Source organism: Lynx canadensis, chromosome X (genome assembly GCF_007474595.2).
Source record: "Lynx canadensis isolate LIC74 chromosome X, mLynCan4.pri.v2, whole genome shotgun sequence".
Lineage (NCBI taxonomy): Eukaryota > Metazoa > Chordata > Mammalia > Carnivora > Felidae > Lynx > Lynx canadensis.
In genome coordinates, this window is record NC_044321.2 from 57,552,872 (window position 1) to 57,571,576 (window position 18,705).

Genomic DNA, 18,705 nt, shown 5'->3' on the forward strand with positions numbered 1-18,705 from the left:
TCATTCTCAATTCAAGCTCCTATAGTTTAAAACTTTTTTGACATAACTTGATCAGTTTTAAAGTCTCAATACTTTAAATTACAATGCAATCTGAGATAGTCCCACAGCAATAACAGCGATTACATTTGTTCACAAATGTAATTTGTTCGCTTATCTTTATATTTCATAAAGCTTCCAAATACTGAACAAAGGTAAGTCAAGTCAAGAAAAGAAACTTCTATTAACCCTGACACCAGCAAATTGTCTCAAATTATAGCATGCCTTCAATTTGTATTCTAAACATGTTGAGTGATTTTTCAGAGATACATATTATACCTCATTTGTGGTTAGAAGAAAATTGGAAGGAAATTCGTTTAGGTTGTTTCTAATTTTTAAAAAATAATAGTAACTTTAAAAAGAATAATGTTCCCAAGTATACAGATTCTGCATCTGGTAGGAATAAAAACATAACCAAAGTACCATCTCTACTCCTGGGAATGGCTTGAGAAAGTGGGGCTGCAGGTACTGGTTCACACATTGGCTTCATTATAAGTCACATAATCTAAGGTCTACAACTACACATCTTGATCTGTGATAACATGCTTCCTGCCAAGTGTGGGGGTGGGTGGAAAGAGAAGGAATACACCTTCAGATAAGGGATAATCAGTATACTCACAGGTCTCAGACAGCTTTCTGTTAACCTGTTTTGGGAAAACTAAAATAGACATCTTTGCTCCGGGAAGTGTAAAGCCCATCTCATATGACTAAAGAAAATGGTAAAGGTTCAAATGACCTTTCACATGGCACCTCTGTGGGCCACTAATCACTGGAAAAACACCAGACATGTCTTTGTGGTGATTATGTGTTTCTTAACTTTTATGTTAGTCAAAGGAAACTGAAAGACCAGGACTGACCCCAAAGAACACAGGTGTGACATCCACCTATGGGACTTTTTAAAGATAGACAAGAACCCAGCTTATGTGTTTAAAATATTTCCCCTTCTTTTTTGAGACTAGGGGATGAAAATATGCACGTATTCCAAAGAGTTCTTTGTGTGAACAGGTGACCCCTTCCCACAGTCTCTGTGATTAATTGAGAAATTAAAGTTAGTTGGCCTTTGAGATCTCTTGTAAAAAAGGCAGAAGGTCTTGGATATTTTGGAACAAGAGTCCACTATTCTGCCAAGACAGTGTGTTATTGTTATTGGAGTGTCTCTCAACAAAATGGTATTGAGTGGTGAGGACGTGATTTTGATTAGGTGGAATGACTCAGCTCTTCCCCTTAAAGAAGAGAGGACTTGTCAGAGCCTTACTTACCTCATGATCTGGGATCTCAGAGGATAGTGTTTTCCCTAGGATGACCCCGGTCAAGTATGTCCAGCATCGAGCCGTGTTGGCAAGGTTATAGCCTCCTGTCTCCATCAAGAATTGTGAAGTTAGGAAAGAACAGTCACAAAACAGCAGGAGAGGGAAGGAGGGTAAGGAAGGAGAGAAAAATGTTTTAATAAAAGGCTAAAAAGACAACTCCAACTTGCAGAACTTCACCTAAACATCCCTTTATGCTGTTTTTGAACCATCTAGTAGGTGGACTTTAGTGGATTAGTCAGACCATGCACAGTGTGGAACTGGGAAGTCTAAGGCCTACAAAGATTAAAGAGGCCCTCATCTCTGAACAAATATGCACCTGAGGACTCCAAGCTCCTGAATTTCATCAAGTCATCAGCAAGACTGAGATCCCTGGAATCCAGATCTCTTGAGGTGACCTACCCAACATGAAGGTCTCTCTGTGATGAAATTTGCAACAATTCTATAAAATGGCTGCTGGATATGATTTGTATGTTAAAGCTATTGGCAGATATAGCCCCATAAGTATCCAGGAAAGAGAAATGGAAAATGTTGGCAGAAATAGACTTCCTTCTTTCAATATCAGCATTCCTTTTCTCCACAAAACACAGGCCTAGTTGGCAGAGATCAACGAGAATGAGATGAGGGAAGGGACTGTTGATTGATGCTCTGACCCATCTCATCAGGTTCTGTCACAGTCAGCCAGCAGCCATATTATACTGGCTAATAATCAGCATATTTCTGCACTGAATAGATGTGTTCTGCCATGCAAGCATTAGAACATCGGCCTTTAGCTAAATTCCAAGAGTGTAAGGATGAAATGGAATGATTTCCTAAGCTCAGTGCAGCCTGAGGGAAATAGAAGCTAGTCTATTTTAGGTAGGGCAACCATATAATTTATTGTCCAAGTGGTACACTTTTAACAGTAAAAGGGACACTATTAATAATTACACTGGGATAACATGTATAAATTGGGACATATGGTCACCTTTCTCTTAAGCCTTGAAAGCCTTACTCTTTTAAAGGCCAGGGATAGTGGGTGTTTTAGAATATGTCATTTAGGCCTCAATGGGGTCAAATGAAGCTTGGGGACATGGTTATCTCCACTAATTGTCTATGTGCTATTGGGGGTTGAGAATTTAAGTGAAATAGTACAGATATTACCTTAAACATTCCTGATGTGAAAAATATGGATTTATAAGATTGACTTATTGGGCGTAATTATTTGATTTCAAAAAGATCCAACATAGATTTTAAGTAGTAAGCTCTTTCTGGTACACATACAGTATTATTAGATTTGCAAAAATTCCTTTTACATGAAGGCATTTTCAGGAATACACATATTGTATAAGAAGAGTTATGTATTCAAAAGCCAAAACTTTGGGCTGAGAAAGCAAAGTGACTTTGAAAATGCTAAGTAAATGCTTGCACAACTTTTCACATCTGTGTAAAAGTTGAATTTGCACAGATGTATATTGTAGAAAGGGCTTTTTTCTTTGCCCGAGCTGTACCTGTGTCATAATCAACATCCTTAGTGCTGTCAAGGAAAGTAATATGTTACATAGCATTTATCAATTTTATCTTTTCCCTGAGTTGAAGTTAATAGATGTCTTGCCTGCTTTTCATAAAAGGGTGTCCCTTGTAAGCACCTTTAATTTTGATCCCTCTAGGGTTTGAGTCTGCCAAAGGACCTGGCTTGTGTATTTGTGTTGAATGTTCACTCATTTTCATAAGGCCTTCCCACAACCTCCTCTAATTTGGTTTTTACAATAGGTCGACAAAACAACAAACTATTAGCTGTTCCATAATACTTGTGTTTTAAGCTCAATCTGCTTGACCATGTTATTTTAACGCACCAATTCATTCACCCAATGAAATACAGATTGTGCCAGAAGGATAGATAGAAGATTCTCAACAAGGCATCTTCAAAAGTAGTTGAGGTTGTAAAAGGTACTTTCACAAATGTGTAAATGCTTCTATTGAATAGACTCAGCTTTCTCTTGGTCAAGTAATACAAAACATCAGTACACACTGAAGGCAAGAATGCCTAAGAGATTCTAGATCTCTCAATTTTGCTTTATTGTAACAAATCCATGCTTTTTTTGGTGGGGGTGGGAGGGAGAAGTCATTCTTGAATTCAGCTTAGATTATTTAATTAATTCATGTGTTTACTACTTATATATGAGTAGACTTAGAATTTTGGTGGTATGTTTCCAAAGGATGATTATTAGAACTGAGAATCAAAAACTACACTGAGAGAAGATGGATTAAAGTCCACTGAGGTTAACGCCCACTATTCTTAATAAGATCTGATGGCACCTTTAACCAAAGGCCCTTTGCTTTAGGAATTGAAACTTAGACTTCACAGTACCAAGGAGTCAATGCACATGCCAAGCCGAGGAGAAGTGTGCCATAGTACTTCCTTATGCTGAATTGTGAAAGGGGCAGAGTTCTTTGACTCAGGCTTCTGGATCACAGGCATGTGGGTATTATCCAATCTAAGAAAGCCAAGTTTTACTCAGTGCCAGTGGAAAAAATGTGGAAGAAGGTCAGCAAATTCTGCTGGTGAACTTCCTTTGTACTTACCTCCTCCCAAAATGAGTGTTGCCAATTGCCACTGAAGGATGTACTTAAGACATTTGCCAATTCCCACTGGAGTCATGTTAAAGGAGCACATGGGATCCCCAGCAATTGTATCAGCTCCCAGCTGTAAGACCACTGCTTTAGGATTAAAGGCTATGTATACCTCCTTTAGTACACTGTGGAAAAGAGAAAAGATATAAAATGTCAGAAAATGACAGGTCATTTTGGTCTGGGGGGGCAATTGGAGACATAACTGAGTCAGCAAATAGTGAAGGGGGGAAACCCAACTTGTCAAACCCATCAAACTTTCCATCTAAAACGGGTGATTCAGACTGTATGTAAATTATACCTTACTAAACCTGATTTACAAAAAAAAAAAAATTCCCTCCACCTTCACCTTACCAACAATCAAATTTACCTTTATGTTATAGAACTCAAACTTCCTTTAAATATTTATATTAACTTTAATAGCCATAGGACATAGTGTATATATTTACTCCATTTTATAATCTGGGAAAGTAAGACATATACACTGCATAGTTAAGGATTATTTATGATAATTTAAGATTGCCAACATCCTTGGAGTTTATTATCTAGTTATCAATGGAGACTGCTGAAGAGAATTAACATGCTTTGAAAGCATAGATGTTATCAGTTTACTTTCTATTATTCTAAAAGACTTCTGGGTTATGAAATACAGCCCTCCCCAATTCATATGTAACCAGAGTATTATAGGGTAGAGAATAATAACAACTTATCCAAAATTATAAATCTGAAAGTACCCTAAAGAATAAGTTGTAGTGAGTAGTAATGAGGATAATTTTGGGTAGAATCATACAGTGGTATCAAATCAACCTAACAGCTTTTTTCCTGACAGTTATAAGCATCATAGATGAAAAGGAAGTTGTCAGTGTGACAGATGACCTTAGTTAGGCTTCTAGTATTATCATTAATTGAACACTGACACTGTCCAGAATGCATTCTTAGGAGTTAGAAAGTCCCTGCTCTCACGGGGCTTACAATCTAGTTTTCAGACAAAACATATACCAGCTCTCATGGGACTGAGTAACTCTTACAGAGACATAAACAAGTGCAAATTAACATACTTCAGAGTTGAGAAAAGGCAGAGTCAGAAAGTGATACAAAATGTTGCGGTTAATGACCCCTTCATAATCAACATGTCAAATTATACCAATGCAGCAAAAACAGAAAAATTCCAGATCCTTTTGCAACTGCAAAAAGAATTCAGGGTTATAAAATGCCATTCTCCCAAATTCATATGTAACCAGGGTATCAAGACTATTGAAAAGTGCTCAGCTGCAGAGGCATTCTTTGACTCAAAAGAGTGTTTTGTTTTGATTTCTCATCTATGCAGACAAATATTGTGTGATTGTGGAGATTATAATAATATTATAAAACTTATGACATATGATCCTTAATACAGGAATACTCAAGCCTATTCTCTCTTTCATGTGCTTATCTACTGGTGCAGAGGGAAAATAAGCCACCTGAATAGTTAGCTAACATGTATTAAGCATCTACATGTACAGAGAACCCCATTTGCTGCTATCAGGAGACACAGAGGAAGGCATGATCTCTGTTCTAAAAAGGTTTATAACTTTCAGGAAGAAGAGGGAGGCAAGAAAGACCAATGTTTCTTCATTCATTCTATCCCTCATTTTGCACAAATTTACTGACTACCCCCTGTGTATCTAGCATGAAACTGTACCAGATGCTGCAGGAACAAAGATGAATATGACACAGCTTTTATCTTTATGTGGCTCAAAACTGAGGGGAAGACTCATACTATGTTGATCAGTAATTAAAGTACAATGATAAATGAAGTATCCGAGATGGCACAGTGAAGCGAGTAATTGACTTTTCCAGAAGATGTTAGAAAAAGCTCTATAGAGCTAACTTTTGACTTGGGTCTTAAAAGATGAGAAGAACTACAATGAGCCACCTATTAAAATGGCAAAAATGAAAAATAGTGATAACATCAGTTGCTAGTGAGGATGTGGAGAAAGTAGATTACACATAGATTGTGAGTGGGAATGTAATATGGTGTAGCCACTTTGGAAAACAGTTTGGCAGTTCCTGTCAAAACTAAAAATAGACTTACCATGCAACCTAGCAATTGAACTCTTAGGCATTTATACCAGAGAAATTAAGGCTTATTTTAATATAGGAACTTGTACACAAATGTTCATAGCAACTTTATTTGTAATAATCCAAACAGGAAACAACTCAGATGTACTTCAACAAGTGAATGATTAAACAAACTGTGGTATATCCAAACTGTGGAATATTGCTTATCAATAAAAAGAAACAAACTATTGATAAACGCAAAAAAACTTGGATGGATCTCAATGGAATTATGTTGGTTGAATAAGGCCAATCCAAAATCTATACTGCACAATTCCATTACATACCATTTGTTAAATAACAATTTGAGGGATGGAGAACAGATGGAGGTTGCCAGTAGTTAGGGATGGGTATGGCTATAAGATGGTAGTATGAGACAACTTTGTGGTGATGGTATAGTTCTGTACCTTGATTGTGGTGGTGGTTTTGGTTATACAAAGCTACACATGTGATAAAAATCTAATAGAGCCACACACACACATACATACACACACAGAGTGCATGTATAACTGATGAAAACTGAAATAAGCTCTATGAATTATACCAATATCATATTCTTGATTTTGATGTTGAATTATAATTGTGCAAGATGTGAACATTGGAGGAGGCTGGAAGATGGGTGCATGGAACTTTCTTGTACATTTCTTTGCAAACTCCCTTGAAACCATAATTATCAAAATAAAAAGTAAAAAGAAAGATGAGGAAAAGTTTACAGGCATGTGGGGTGAAGTTAGTGGAGTTGGAAGCAGGATGGTTGTAAGAGTCATTAGTAGGGGACTAGCTTCAGAGAAGGAACTGCATACGTAAGAGCATGATGGTTTGAAACAAGCAGTAGTGGGAGTGAAGCTAATGAAGTAAATGTGGTTTAGGGCATAAAGGGCCACAGATATGCCAAGGCAGGCTAATGAGTGGGCTTTTACTTTAGGAGTATGAAATATCTCAAACATTGCATGTGTCTGTGTATTTACACGTGTGTATGTGTGTTGGGGGAATGATCAGATTTACATTTTGAAAAGATACTCTGGGCGCACCTGGGTGGCTCAGTCGGCTAGTGTCTGACTTTGGCTTGGGTTGTGATCTCACAGTTTGTGGGTTCCAGCCCTGTGTTGGTCTCTCTGCTGTCAGAACAGAGCCCACTTCGGATCCTCTGTCTCCCTCTCTGCCCCTCCCCTGCTCACTCTCTCTCTCAAAAATAAACAAACATTAAAAAAAGAAAAGAAAAGAAAAGATATTCTGACTATAGCATAAGATACATTGAAGGTTATCAGGGGGCTTTTGCAACAATCCAGGCCAGTGGCAGCAAGGTCAGGGAAGAAGAGATGGATTTGGGAGATACTTCTATGATAGAATTGATAGGGCATCACATATTGACACACAAGGAAAGTGTATACATATAACATTCATGAGTGTTTGGTACTAGGGCAGAGGAAAGGATAAAGAAAGGCAATGTGTTTCTGGAACAGTTTTTTTAGTGATAGCCAGGAAGAGAAAACGAGTCCTCAGGGAGTTCTGATGAAGAGGGCTATGGATGGATGGAGAAAAGGGTAATTAGAAGCTTTGGAAAAGGTAAGGTAATTTGTACACAGTGTAAACTTCAAAGCAACTGCAAGTGAGGACAGTTTACATGTGAGGGCTACATGGTGGACCCTCTTAAATTCAAGAGTGGAAGTTTCCATTTGGTTTGACAGTCAAATGGGAGTCACTGGAGAAATATAAATACTGATGTTGCTGAATGATGCTTAGGAACTTTGATTTTTGCTGTTTCATGGAAGGCCAACGAGAGAATGTCTGGAGGCAGAGGGATTGGCAAAAAGGGTATTGAAGCATGAGAGCAACAGGAAGCAAGATAAGGTAAATTTGGGGAATAATGAGAGGGCTAGGTGACAGATTGGGTGGGGATGGGGGGTGGTCAGAGTAGAAAACACACTGTGCCAATTCCTCTAGAATTCACAGGGGTGGGGGGAAGAGAAATTGAAATATTCTTTGTCCTACTGCTACTTCCAAATCCAGTCTTCTTTCCTCTTATCAGTCTCTCCTCTTTTGAGTCAATGCCATTTGCTTATACTACTCAAAGGCTATCTAAGGTCCTTTATATAGACCTACAAGGTATTCTTTCACCTCCCTTGAAGACATTAGCACCTGATTCACAAGTTTTCTGTCTCTCCCTTTCTCTGTCATTATTCTTTGCAGTTCACTACTCATTTGCTTCCTTAGATCTTGATTCAAGCACCTATTCTTACCTATCCTAGGCACTAGAGATACAGAAATAAGTAAAATTCAAGGACCTTATTGCCCAGTAGGGGAAGAAGATAGGAAAACAAATAACTATGATAAGTGCTATAATATCCATCCATTCATTCAAAAAATGTTAACTAAATGCCTACTATATACCAGGCACTATGTTGGGAAATGGGTTTGCTATTGAACAAAAGAGACCTGCTCCTTCCCCCTGTGACCCTTCTAATTCTCTGAAATAACAGTTTCTTCACCTTTTGAACAACAGTGATGTCCACCTGCACTCCACTTTAGGTATTGCTAGGCATAGCCATGCTTTGGGACCTGACAAGGAAGTGCTTAGAAATGCTCTACTTCTAACACCCTGAACTTGGAACTGCTTTTTAGGTGTACAGTTTTCCATTTTCTGGTTGAACTTGTTCTTTATTCTCATTTTAACTCCTGCTTTCTTGTCTTTCTCCTATTTTCAAAGTCCACTAGTCAATCTTTTGACCTCATTTGCTTCACTACTCATTTTTTAAATTTTTTTTTAATGTTTATTTATATTAGAGAGAGACAGAGTGCGAGAGGCAGAAGGGCAGAGAGAGAAGGAGTCACAGAATCCGAAGCAGGCTCCTGGCTCTGAGCTGTCAGCACAGAGCCCAACGCGGGGCTCAAACTCACGGAGTGTAAGATCATGACCTGAGCTGAAGTTGGACGCTTAACCGACTGAGCCACCCAGGCGCCTCGCTTCACTACTCATTTTGAATAATATAGTTAGTCATTTTAAAAACTCTTGGTAGCATACTTAATTCCTTCACACCTTTGTCGTTTTTGTCTTGATAATCCTTAAGTCCTTGGATAAACCACTCTGTCAGAATTTTCTGCTCTGTTCTGCTGGAGAAAGCTGAGAAGTCAAACCAATTGCTTCCTCTACAGTTTATGCTTACAACTCCAGTTCAACAAATTCCATAAGCATTTATTGACTGTTCAATATGTGCCACTCCCTCTGTGCAGCTTGGCAATCATTTGCTTCACCTCTTACTGATAAAAAATTACATCTCTTGCAGCATCTAGTCTAATTTTTTAAAAATACAAATACAATGAGAGCACATTCTTGACGCTAAAAAATAAAATAAATATAAAAGTCCATCAAATAAAAGTGCAAAATCTCTCTCCATCCCCACTCCTTTTCCAGAGGTAACTGCTGATTCATTACACATAGCTTCAACTAGCTCAGTCAAGTATGAGGCAGAAAAAGTTTGACGTGTTTCTTTACAGATTAAACTTTCTCCTGCCTCATACTTGACTGAGCTGGTTGAAGCTATGTGTAATGAATGCCTTCCTCTACCTCTTCTCTACCTGACAATGTTTTTCCTCATATTCCTCCTTTTCCTTGAGGCTAATTTTACCACCCAGGCACTAGATCCTCATTTCTGTTCCTCTAAGGGCCACGTAACACCAATAAGCTCTTTCTTACATCTTTAGTCTCTGCCTTTCTACTGATTCTGTTCCTTTAGGTTATAAGTTTCCTATCTCCTCCTCCCCTTCTCAGCACTGCCAAATTTACCCACTTACTGGTCACCTAAGCATTCTTTTTGCAATCCAGTTTCTGATCTTACTGTTCTCAGTTTCTCTCTTGAAAGGAGAGAGACCTGTTGGTTATGATATCCAAAGCTTTTTCTCTGTTATCTTTTCTAACTTCTCAGAAGCAACTAATAGTTGATACTATTAGAAATCTGTAGTTGATCATCAATGGCTACAGCTACATTAAAAATATTTTTAAATCTTTAAAAAACCCCAAATTTATTGATAGTCACATAACATACAATTCCCCCATTTAAAGTGTACAATTCAACAGCTTTTAGTATATTCACAGAGTTGTACAACCATTACCACAATGAATTTCAGAACATTTTCATCATCCCCCAAAGAAACTCTGTACCCATTAGTGGTTATTGCCTATTCCTACCATTCTTCAATCCCCAGGCCTTGGCAACCACTAATCTACTTTCTGTCTTTATGGATTTGTCTGATTTTGACTTTTCATATGAATGGAATTATATAATATGTGGTTTGTAACTGGCTTCTTTCACTTAGTATAACATGTTCACAGTTCATTCATGTTGTAGCATGTATCAGTACATTGTTCCTTTTTTTGACCAAATAATACTCCATTATTTGTATATACCAAATTTTCTTTATCCATTCATCAGCTGATGGACATTTGAGTTATTTTTACTTTCTGGATAACTGAAAAATGCTGTTATGGGCATTTGTGTATAAGTTTTTGTGTAGATAAGTTTTCATTTTTCTTGGTTACCTACCTAGGAGTCGAATTTCTGGGTCATATGTTAACTGTATGTTTGTTTAATATTTATAGGAACTTCCAGATTGTTTTCCACAGTGGTGGCACCAGTTTACATTCACATCATCAATTTATACTATATGAGGGTTCCATTTCTTCCACATCTTCACCAATACTCGTTATTTTCTGTTTTGTTTTATTATAACCATTCTAGTGGGTATAAAGTGGTATCTCATGGTGGTTTTAATTTGTATTTCACTGATGACTAATGACATTGAGTATTTTTCCATGTCCTTTTTGGCCATTTGTATATCCTCTTTAGAGCAATGCCTCTGCAAGTCCTTTGCTCATTTTTAAATCGGGCCATTTGTCTTTTTAATATTGAGTTGTAGTGACGCTGAACATCTTTTCATGTGCCTGTTGGCCATCTGGATGTCTTCTTTAGAGAAGTGTCTATTCATGTTTTCTGCCCATTTCTTCACTGGGTTATTTGTTTTTCGGGTGTGGAGTTTGGTGAGCTCTTTATAGATTTTAGATACTAGTCCTTTGTCCGATATGTCATTTGCAAATATCTTTTCCCATTCCGTTGGTTGCCTTTTAGTTTTGTTGGTTGTTTCCTTTGCTGTGCAGAAGCTTTTTATCTTCATAAGGTCCCAGTAATTCACTTTTGCTTTTAATTCCCTTGCCTTTGGGGATGTGTCGAGTAAGAGACTGCTACGGCTGAGGTCAGAGAGGTCTTTTCCTGCTTTCTCCTCTAAGGTTTTGATGGTTTCCTGTCTCACATTCAGGTCCTTTATCCATTTTGAGTTTATTTTTGTAAATGGTGTGAGAAAGTGGTCTAGTTTCAACCTTCTGCATGTTGCTGTCCAGTTCTCCCAGCACCATTTGTTAAAGAGGCTGTCTTTTTTCCATTGGATGTTCTTTCCTGCTTTGTCAAAGATGAGTTGGCCATACGTTTGTGGGTCTAGTTCTGGGGTTTCTATTCTATTCCATTGGTCTATGTGTCTGTTTTTGTGCCAATACCATGCTGTCTTGATGATTACAGCTTTGTAGTAGAGGCTAAAGTCTGGGATTGTGATGCCTCCTGCTTTGGTCTTCTTCTTCAAAATTCCTTTGGCTATTCGGGGCCTTTTGTGGTTCCATATGAATTTTAGGATTGCTTGTTCTAGTTTTGAGAAGAATGCTGGTGCAATTTTGATTGGGATTGCATTGAAATACAAATCAAAACCACACTCAGGTATCACCTCACGCCAGTCAGAGTGGCCAAAATGAACAAATCAGGAGACTATAGATGCTGGAGAGGATGTGGAGAAACGGGAACCCTCTTGCACTGTTGGTGGGAATGCAAATTGGTGCAGCCGCTCTGGAAAGCAGTGTGGAGGTTCCTCAGAAAATTAAAAATAGACCTACCCTATGACCCAGCAATAGCACTGCTAGGAATTTACCCAAGGGATACAGGAGTACTGATGCATAGGGGCACTTGTACCCCAATGTTCATAGCAGCACTCTCAACAATAGCCAAATTATGGAAAGAGCCTAAATGTCCATCAACTGATGAATGGATAAAGAAATTGTGGTTTATATACACAATGGAATACTACGTAGCAATGAGAAAAAATGAAATATGGCCTTTTGTAGCAATGTGGATGGAACTGGAGAGTGTAATGCTAAGTGAAATAAGCCATACAGAGAAAGACAGATACCATATGGTTTCACTCTTATGTGGATCCTGAGAAACTCAACAGGAACCCATGGGGGAGGGGAAGGAAAAAAAAAAAAAGAGGTTAGAGTGGGAGAGAGCCAAAGCATAAGAGACTGTTAAAAACTGAGAACAAACTGAGGGTTGATGGGGGGTGGGAGGGAGGGGAGGGTGGGTGATGGGTATTGAGGAGGGCACCTTTTGGGATGAGCACTGGGTGTTGTATGGAAACCAATTTGTCAATAAATTTCATATATAAAAAAAATAAATAAAAAAATAAAAACTGAGAACAAACTGAGGGTTGATGGGGGGTGGGAGGGAGGGGAGGGTGGGTGATGGGTATTGAGGAGGGCACCTTTTGGGATGAGCACTGGGTGTTGTATGGAAACCAATTTGTCAATAAATTTCATATATATATATATAAAAAAATATTGATTTGTAAGTATTTGTATATTCTAAATACAAGTCTCTTATCAGATACATGGTTTGCAAAATTTTTCTCCCATTCTACAGGTTGTCTTTCATTTTCTTGATAGTATCCTTTGAAGCAAAAAAGTTTTTAATTTTGTTGAAATCCAATTTATCTATATTTTTTTGTTACTTGTGTTTTTGGTGTCATATCTAAGAGAACATTTTCTAATTCAAGGTCATGAATATTTACATGTGTGTTTTCTTCTAAGAATTTTGTAGTTTTATTTCTGTCATTTAGATTATTTGGACTTAATTTTTGTATATGGTGTGAGGTAAAAGTCTAGATTCATTCTGTTGCATGTTGATATCCAGTTGTCCCAGATCCATCTGTTGAAAAGACTATTCTTCCCAATTCTTGGCACCCTTTGGGTAAAATTGACTGTAAGTATTTCTTGACCCTGATGAGTGTGACCCTCATGCCAGCACCACACTGTCTTGATTACAGTACCTTTTTAGTCAGTTTTGAAGTTGGGAAGTATATCTTCCAACCTTGTTCTTCCTTTTCAAGATTGTTGTGACGATTCTGGATTGAATTTTTATATAAATTTTAGGATCAGCTTGTCAATTTCCACAATGTCAGCTGTGATTTACAACTCCATTTTGACTGTGCTGAAACTGTCATCTTACCTCCTTCTCTATTCCTTGTCTCTTCTAATGATACCCTATCCTTTCAGTTAGTCATGTTCAAAACTCTGAGGCTCTTTGTGATTTCTCCCTTTCTCTGCTCCTCTTCAGTTAACCAGTCTTGCACCAATCTCTCTCTCATTCCTTCCTCTCCATTCCCACAGTAGTATTGGCCCTTATGACCTCTTTTGTGGAGTACATCAATAGCTTCTTAATTAATTTTTCTGTCTCAAGTCTCTTACTTCTCCAATCCATCATGCACATACACTAACTACCATCAGATTAATTTTCCTTAGGGATTATTTTGATCATGTCACCTCCTTATTCAAAACCCTTCAATGTCCCTCTATTGTCTTTAGATAATGCTTAAAATTCTTAGCCTTTAATTCAAAGTTCTTCATGATCGGATTCCACCCTACCTTTTTATCTTATTTTCCTGTAACTCCTTAACCCATATTCTTCTTTTTTTAAAATTTTTTATTTTTTTAAATTTTTTTTCAATATATGAAATTTATTGTCAAATTGGTTTCCATACAACACCCAGTGCTCATCCCAAAAGGTGCCCTCCTCAATACCAATCACCCACCCTCCCTCCCTCCTACCCCCACCAACCCTCAGTTTGTTCTCAGTTTTTTTTTTTTTAATTTTTTTTTTCAACGTTTATTTATTTTTGGGACAGAGAGAGACAGAGCATGAACGGGGGAGGGGCAGAGAGAGAGGGAGACACAGAATCGGAAACAGGCTCCAGGCTCTGAGCCATCAGTCCAGAGCCTGACGCGGGGCTCGAACTCCCGGACCGCGAGATCGTGACCTGGTTGAAGTCGGACGCTTAACCGACTGCGCCACCCAGGCGCCCTGTTCTCAGTTTTTAAGAGTCTCTTATGCTTTGGCTCTCTCCCACTCTAACCTCTTTTTTTTTCCTACCCCTCCCCCATGGGTTCCTGTTAAGTTTCTCAGGATCCACATAAGAGTGAAAACATATGGTATCTGTCTTTCTCTGTATGGTTTATTTCACTTAGCATCACACTCTCCAGTTCCATCCACGTTGCTACAAAAGGACATATTTCATTCTTTCTCATTGCCACATAGTACTCCATTGTGTATATAAACCACAATTTCTTTATTCATTCATCAATTGATGGACATTTAGGCTCTTTCCATAATTTGGCTATTGTTGAGAGTGCTGCTATAAACATTGGGGTACAAGTGCCCCTATGCATCAGTACTCCTGTATCCCTTGGGTAAATTCCTAGCAGTGCTATTGGTGGGTCATAGGATAGGTCTATTTTTAATTTTTTGAGGAACCTCCACTGTTTTCCAGAGCGGCTTCACCAATTTGCATTCCCACCAACAGTGCAAGAGTAACCCATATTATTCTGTAGGCAAACTAAACTGTCCATGGTTCTCCTCAGTCACCTTGCACTTTCTAAGTACGCTTTTTTGTCATAAACTTCTTTGTGCCTGTAAGTCAACTTTCTACACCTGTACATATCTACTCTTTATTTTATTTAAAAATTTTTAAGTTTATTTGAGAGAGAGACAGAGTGACCATGAGTGGGGGAGGGACAGAGAGACAGAGAATCCTAAGCAGGCTCTACGCTGATATCACACGGCTTGAATTCAAGAACTGTGGGATCATGACCTGAACTGAAACCAAGAGTTGGTTGCTTAACTGACTGAGCTACCCAGGAGCCCCTCATATCTACTCTTTAAAGGATAGCTCAAGTTCCATCTCCTTCGTACGTAAAAAAAAAAAAAAATGATAATAATAGCAGCTAACATTTATTGAGCTATGTTTATTTAAAACATAGCACTCTTCTATGCACTTTATATATATTAGCTCATTTGACTCTCTTAACAATTTATGAGATAGGTATTATTATTAATTCTATTTTACAGATGGGAAAACAGCAGCACAGAGGGGTTAAGAAATATGTGTAAGATACACAGCTATTAAGTGGCAGAGCTGGGTTTTAAACCCAGGCATCCTGGCACCAGAGTCCATGCTCTAAACTACTACAATATACCTACTTCTATGACTTCCTGAACTCATCAGGTGCTTGTGCCAGCCACTTCACACATATTATTTTGTGTAACAGCAGTAGTGGCCACAGCATTATTTTTTTTAAGTGTTAATCTTGCTGAGCAGGCTCTGATTATATTATTCCCTCATTCTAAAATCTTCAGCAGCTCCCCAAATGCTTATGGAATATGGTACAAATTTTCATAGCTAAGAATTCCAGCTCTTGCATGATGTGATGCCCACCCACTTTTCCAATTTTCTTTGCAACTTGTCCCTCTCATGCACTTTACAGTCAGTACAGCCAAACTAAACAGCTGTCCTTTGTACATAGCTCAGTCTCTCCTGACTTTGATATTTCTGTATCCTCTGTGTAGAACATCCTTCCCTATATTCTCTGTCTATGTAAATTTGACCCAGATTTCATAAACACATACATATTCACACTTTGTAAAGATATACTAATTACCTACCCTTTAGAACCCAAATCAAATGTTACCTCCTGAATTAAGTCTTTTTCTCAAGTATTTTCTCCTTTTGAGTACCAATAGCATCTTATTTTTTATGGTTCTTATAACTTTCCACATTTTTATTTTATTTAAATATGTGTGACTATGAATACATATGTATATTCCTTTATGTATCTATAATGTTAAAATTTCCACTGACTTCCTTGCAGGTAGAATCAATACCTTGTACATAGTAGGCATTCAATAAATAATCATTAAATGAATAAATGAATAAAATATCAGTCTAGATTGTTTTTGGGAAAGTTTCCCTAACCACTGTAACAGTAGTGTTTGCTACACTGCAAATAATTAATTTTAGGTTTTGGAAAAGTATAAAATCTCTTCCCCAGAAAGGAGGTGGGGGTGGGGGAATGGAGGAGGTAGTGGTTTGGGGGGATGGACAGGCATCTCATTACACTACATTAGTAACTTTCCTATAAACACACACGATATTCATTTGAAATTCAGTTTTCTTGATGAGAAACCTAATCTTTCAGTATTCAGCAGTCTGGTTTTCAGACAAGGCTATGCAAATGAGGAAGAGATGCTGTGGCAGTTGTTTCTACAGGCATTGATTTGGGGAAAGGCCGTGGGTGCCTAAGGAGGATAAAAGCCAGAGGTGATGACATTAAAGATGCTTTTAGATAAAAGGAAAAGCCCAAGAACTAAATTGTAGAATTATCCCCCACCTTTTTTTATTCCATCAGGGTAGACCACAGCTTCTATGGTGTGCCCTTGAGGTCATTCAGTTGTGCCACTTTATCTCTAAATACTAGGGGCAAAACCCGGTTTTGTTTGCTTTATTTGTTTTTAAATACTTAAAGTTCTAAAGGATTCAACTCAGGGAAATGGGATGCCAGAGATGGTGTCACAGTTACCTGTAATCAATGCTGATAGTAGGATCTGGTACCCCAAATTTGTCATTCTAGCCAGACCTCTGATGGTGCAGGCTCATCTCCTGACTTTCTAACTTGTAAACCAGCTTAGACTAGCCTTATTGTCTTTATGTTTTCCAACAAGCACCCTCAGCACCCTCTAGAGATTTCCTCAACAGAGATTAAAAACCGAGGAATTCAAAGTTGAAAAACCAAAAAGGGTAGAATGCACAGGGAGAGGAGGGAGAAATATTTGTTATTAATGATGTTAGCTCCCAAAATCAGCCTGAGAAAAGTTATTGCCAGCAGCAAAATCTTTTCTAGAATATAAATTTTAAACCTATTGCATTGGACGGGATTCAGAGGGGTATTGTGTTAAGGACCCAAAGTGTCACTAATCAAGTCCCAAATGGGAGCTCTTCAACTTTTCACAGGTATGTTTTCTTTAAATTCCCTCAATCCTGTCTCAACTCAGGTACTGCTGACTCATTCTGCAAACACTCAACCTTCCAGGGGATGTAGCATATGGTAAATGCCTCAGTGATTCCTGAATATTTTTTACAAATGGTTCAGTGATGCAGAGAATTGGGTGAGGGGCTCCCTGTAGTGAGAGTTTGTTTGGGGCCATGGGTGCCTCTTGGCCATATTCAGAAGACATCAGAAGACATCTAATTTCCTATGTTTCTCTGTCTGGTTTTAGCATCAGACAAACTATACTGGTTTCATTAACATCTTTAGTACAAAAAACAAAACAAAAAACCCAAAGCCACAAAATAAAACAAACTTCAACCCCCTAACCAACCACCACTCCCAACAATCAATCATCATATCCCCCTTTGGCTGTTTTAATTTTCAAGATGTAGTTTCTTTTTTTTTTTTTTTAATGGTATAATACAGAGTATTTTAAAAAAAAGTTTAAAATTTACATCCAAGTTAATAAGCATATAGTGCAACAGTGATTTCAGGAGTAGATTACTTAATGCCCCTTACCCATTTAGCCCATCCCCCCCCCACAACCCCTCTAGTAACCCTCTGTTTGTTCTCCATATTTAAGAGTCTCTTATGTTTTGTTACCCTCCCTGTTTTTGATTATTTTTGCTTCCCTTCCCTTGTGTTCATCTGCTCTGTGTCTTAACATTTTACATGGGCATCTTTTCTCTCACGGCTGAGTCCATTATATAGAAACATGAATTCTAATTGGCATTTCTTTCTAACATGCCTTGTTGTAATTCTACTCATTAGTTATATATGTCATCTTGGCAACAAAAGGGGCCATGCACTATTTTTAGTTTATTATTACTTATCTCTTTACCTCTTTGGAATAAATCATTCTTATTCACACAGGGGAAAGTGAGTCATTCAGAAGTAAAGGACCTTACCAGTAGTCTGGAGTGAATCATCAGAGTTAGAATTAGAATTGTAATTCTATCTAATTCTAATTCGAATTCAGTGCTCTTTTCACTCAACCCCAGTGCTCTTCAGCTCTTATTCTGAAAGGCCAGAGGCCCCAGAAAGCAGAGTGTGTATTATCTGGGCAGGGGGTAGGGTGTGGAAGAGGCAGGCTGGTTTGGAGAGCTAAGCTAGAACAAACAGACCAACCAAAAAACCAAACAAAACCAAAATGGAAGAAGACTTAGAGAATATAAATCCTAAGGCTAGATGTACTAATAAATCTTAATTTGTTCTGGGGTAGGACATTTCACTGCTCTGCAACCACCAGGACCACTCACATAGTGCACATATTGCATTCTGCTCTGTGTCACATTATTTGGGCATATGTCTCATCCATCCTCTATGCAGCCTCCACAGCACAGGGTTCAGGGAGAACACTGCACCTGGGGTCAAAGTGCTTGTATAGCAACTTGGACAAATCACTTCACTTCTCTGAACCTCAGTTTCCTTCTCTGTAAAACAAGAATATTCTCTCCCTCCCAG

General features: G+C 38.2%; 1 protein-coding gene across 5 annotated transcripts in view; it reads right to left on the minus strand.

Annotated features, from left to right (window-relative positions):
* HDAC8 (histone deacetylase 8) overlaps window positions 1-18,705 on the minus strand; it is a 225,721-nt gene that overhangs the window by 128,591 nt on the left and 78,425 nt on the right. For all 5 annotated transcript variants that reach the window (XM_032592031.1, XM_032592030.1, XM_032592034.1 and 2 more), the window contains 2 exons: window positions 3,909-4,081; window positions 1,296-1,390 (listed from right to left, as the gene is read on the minus strand). In XM_032592031.1, the coding sequence (XP_032447922.1) occupies window positions 1,296-1,390; window positions 3,909-4,081 (268 nt within the window). The remainder of the gene's footprint in view (window positions 1-1,295; window positions 1,391-3,908; window positions 4,082-18,705) is intronic.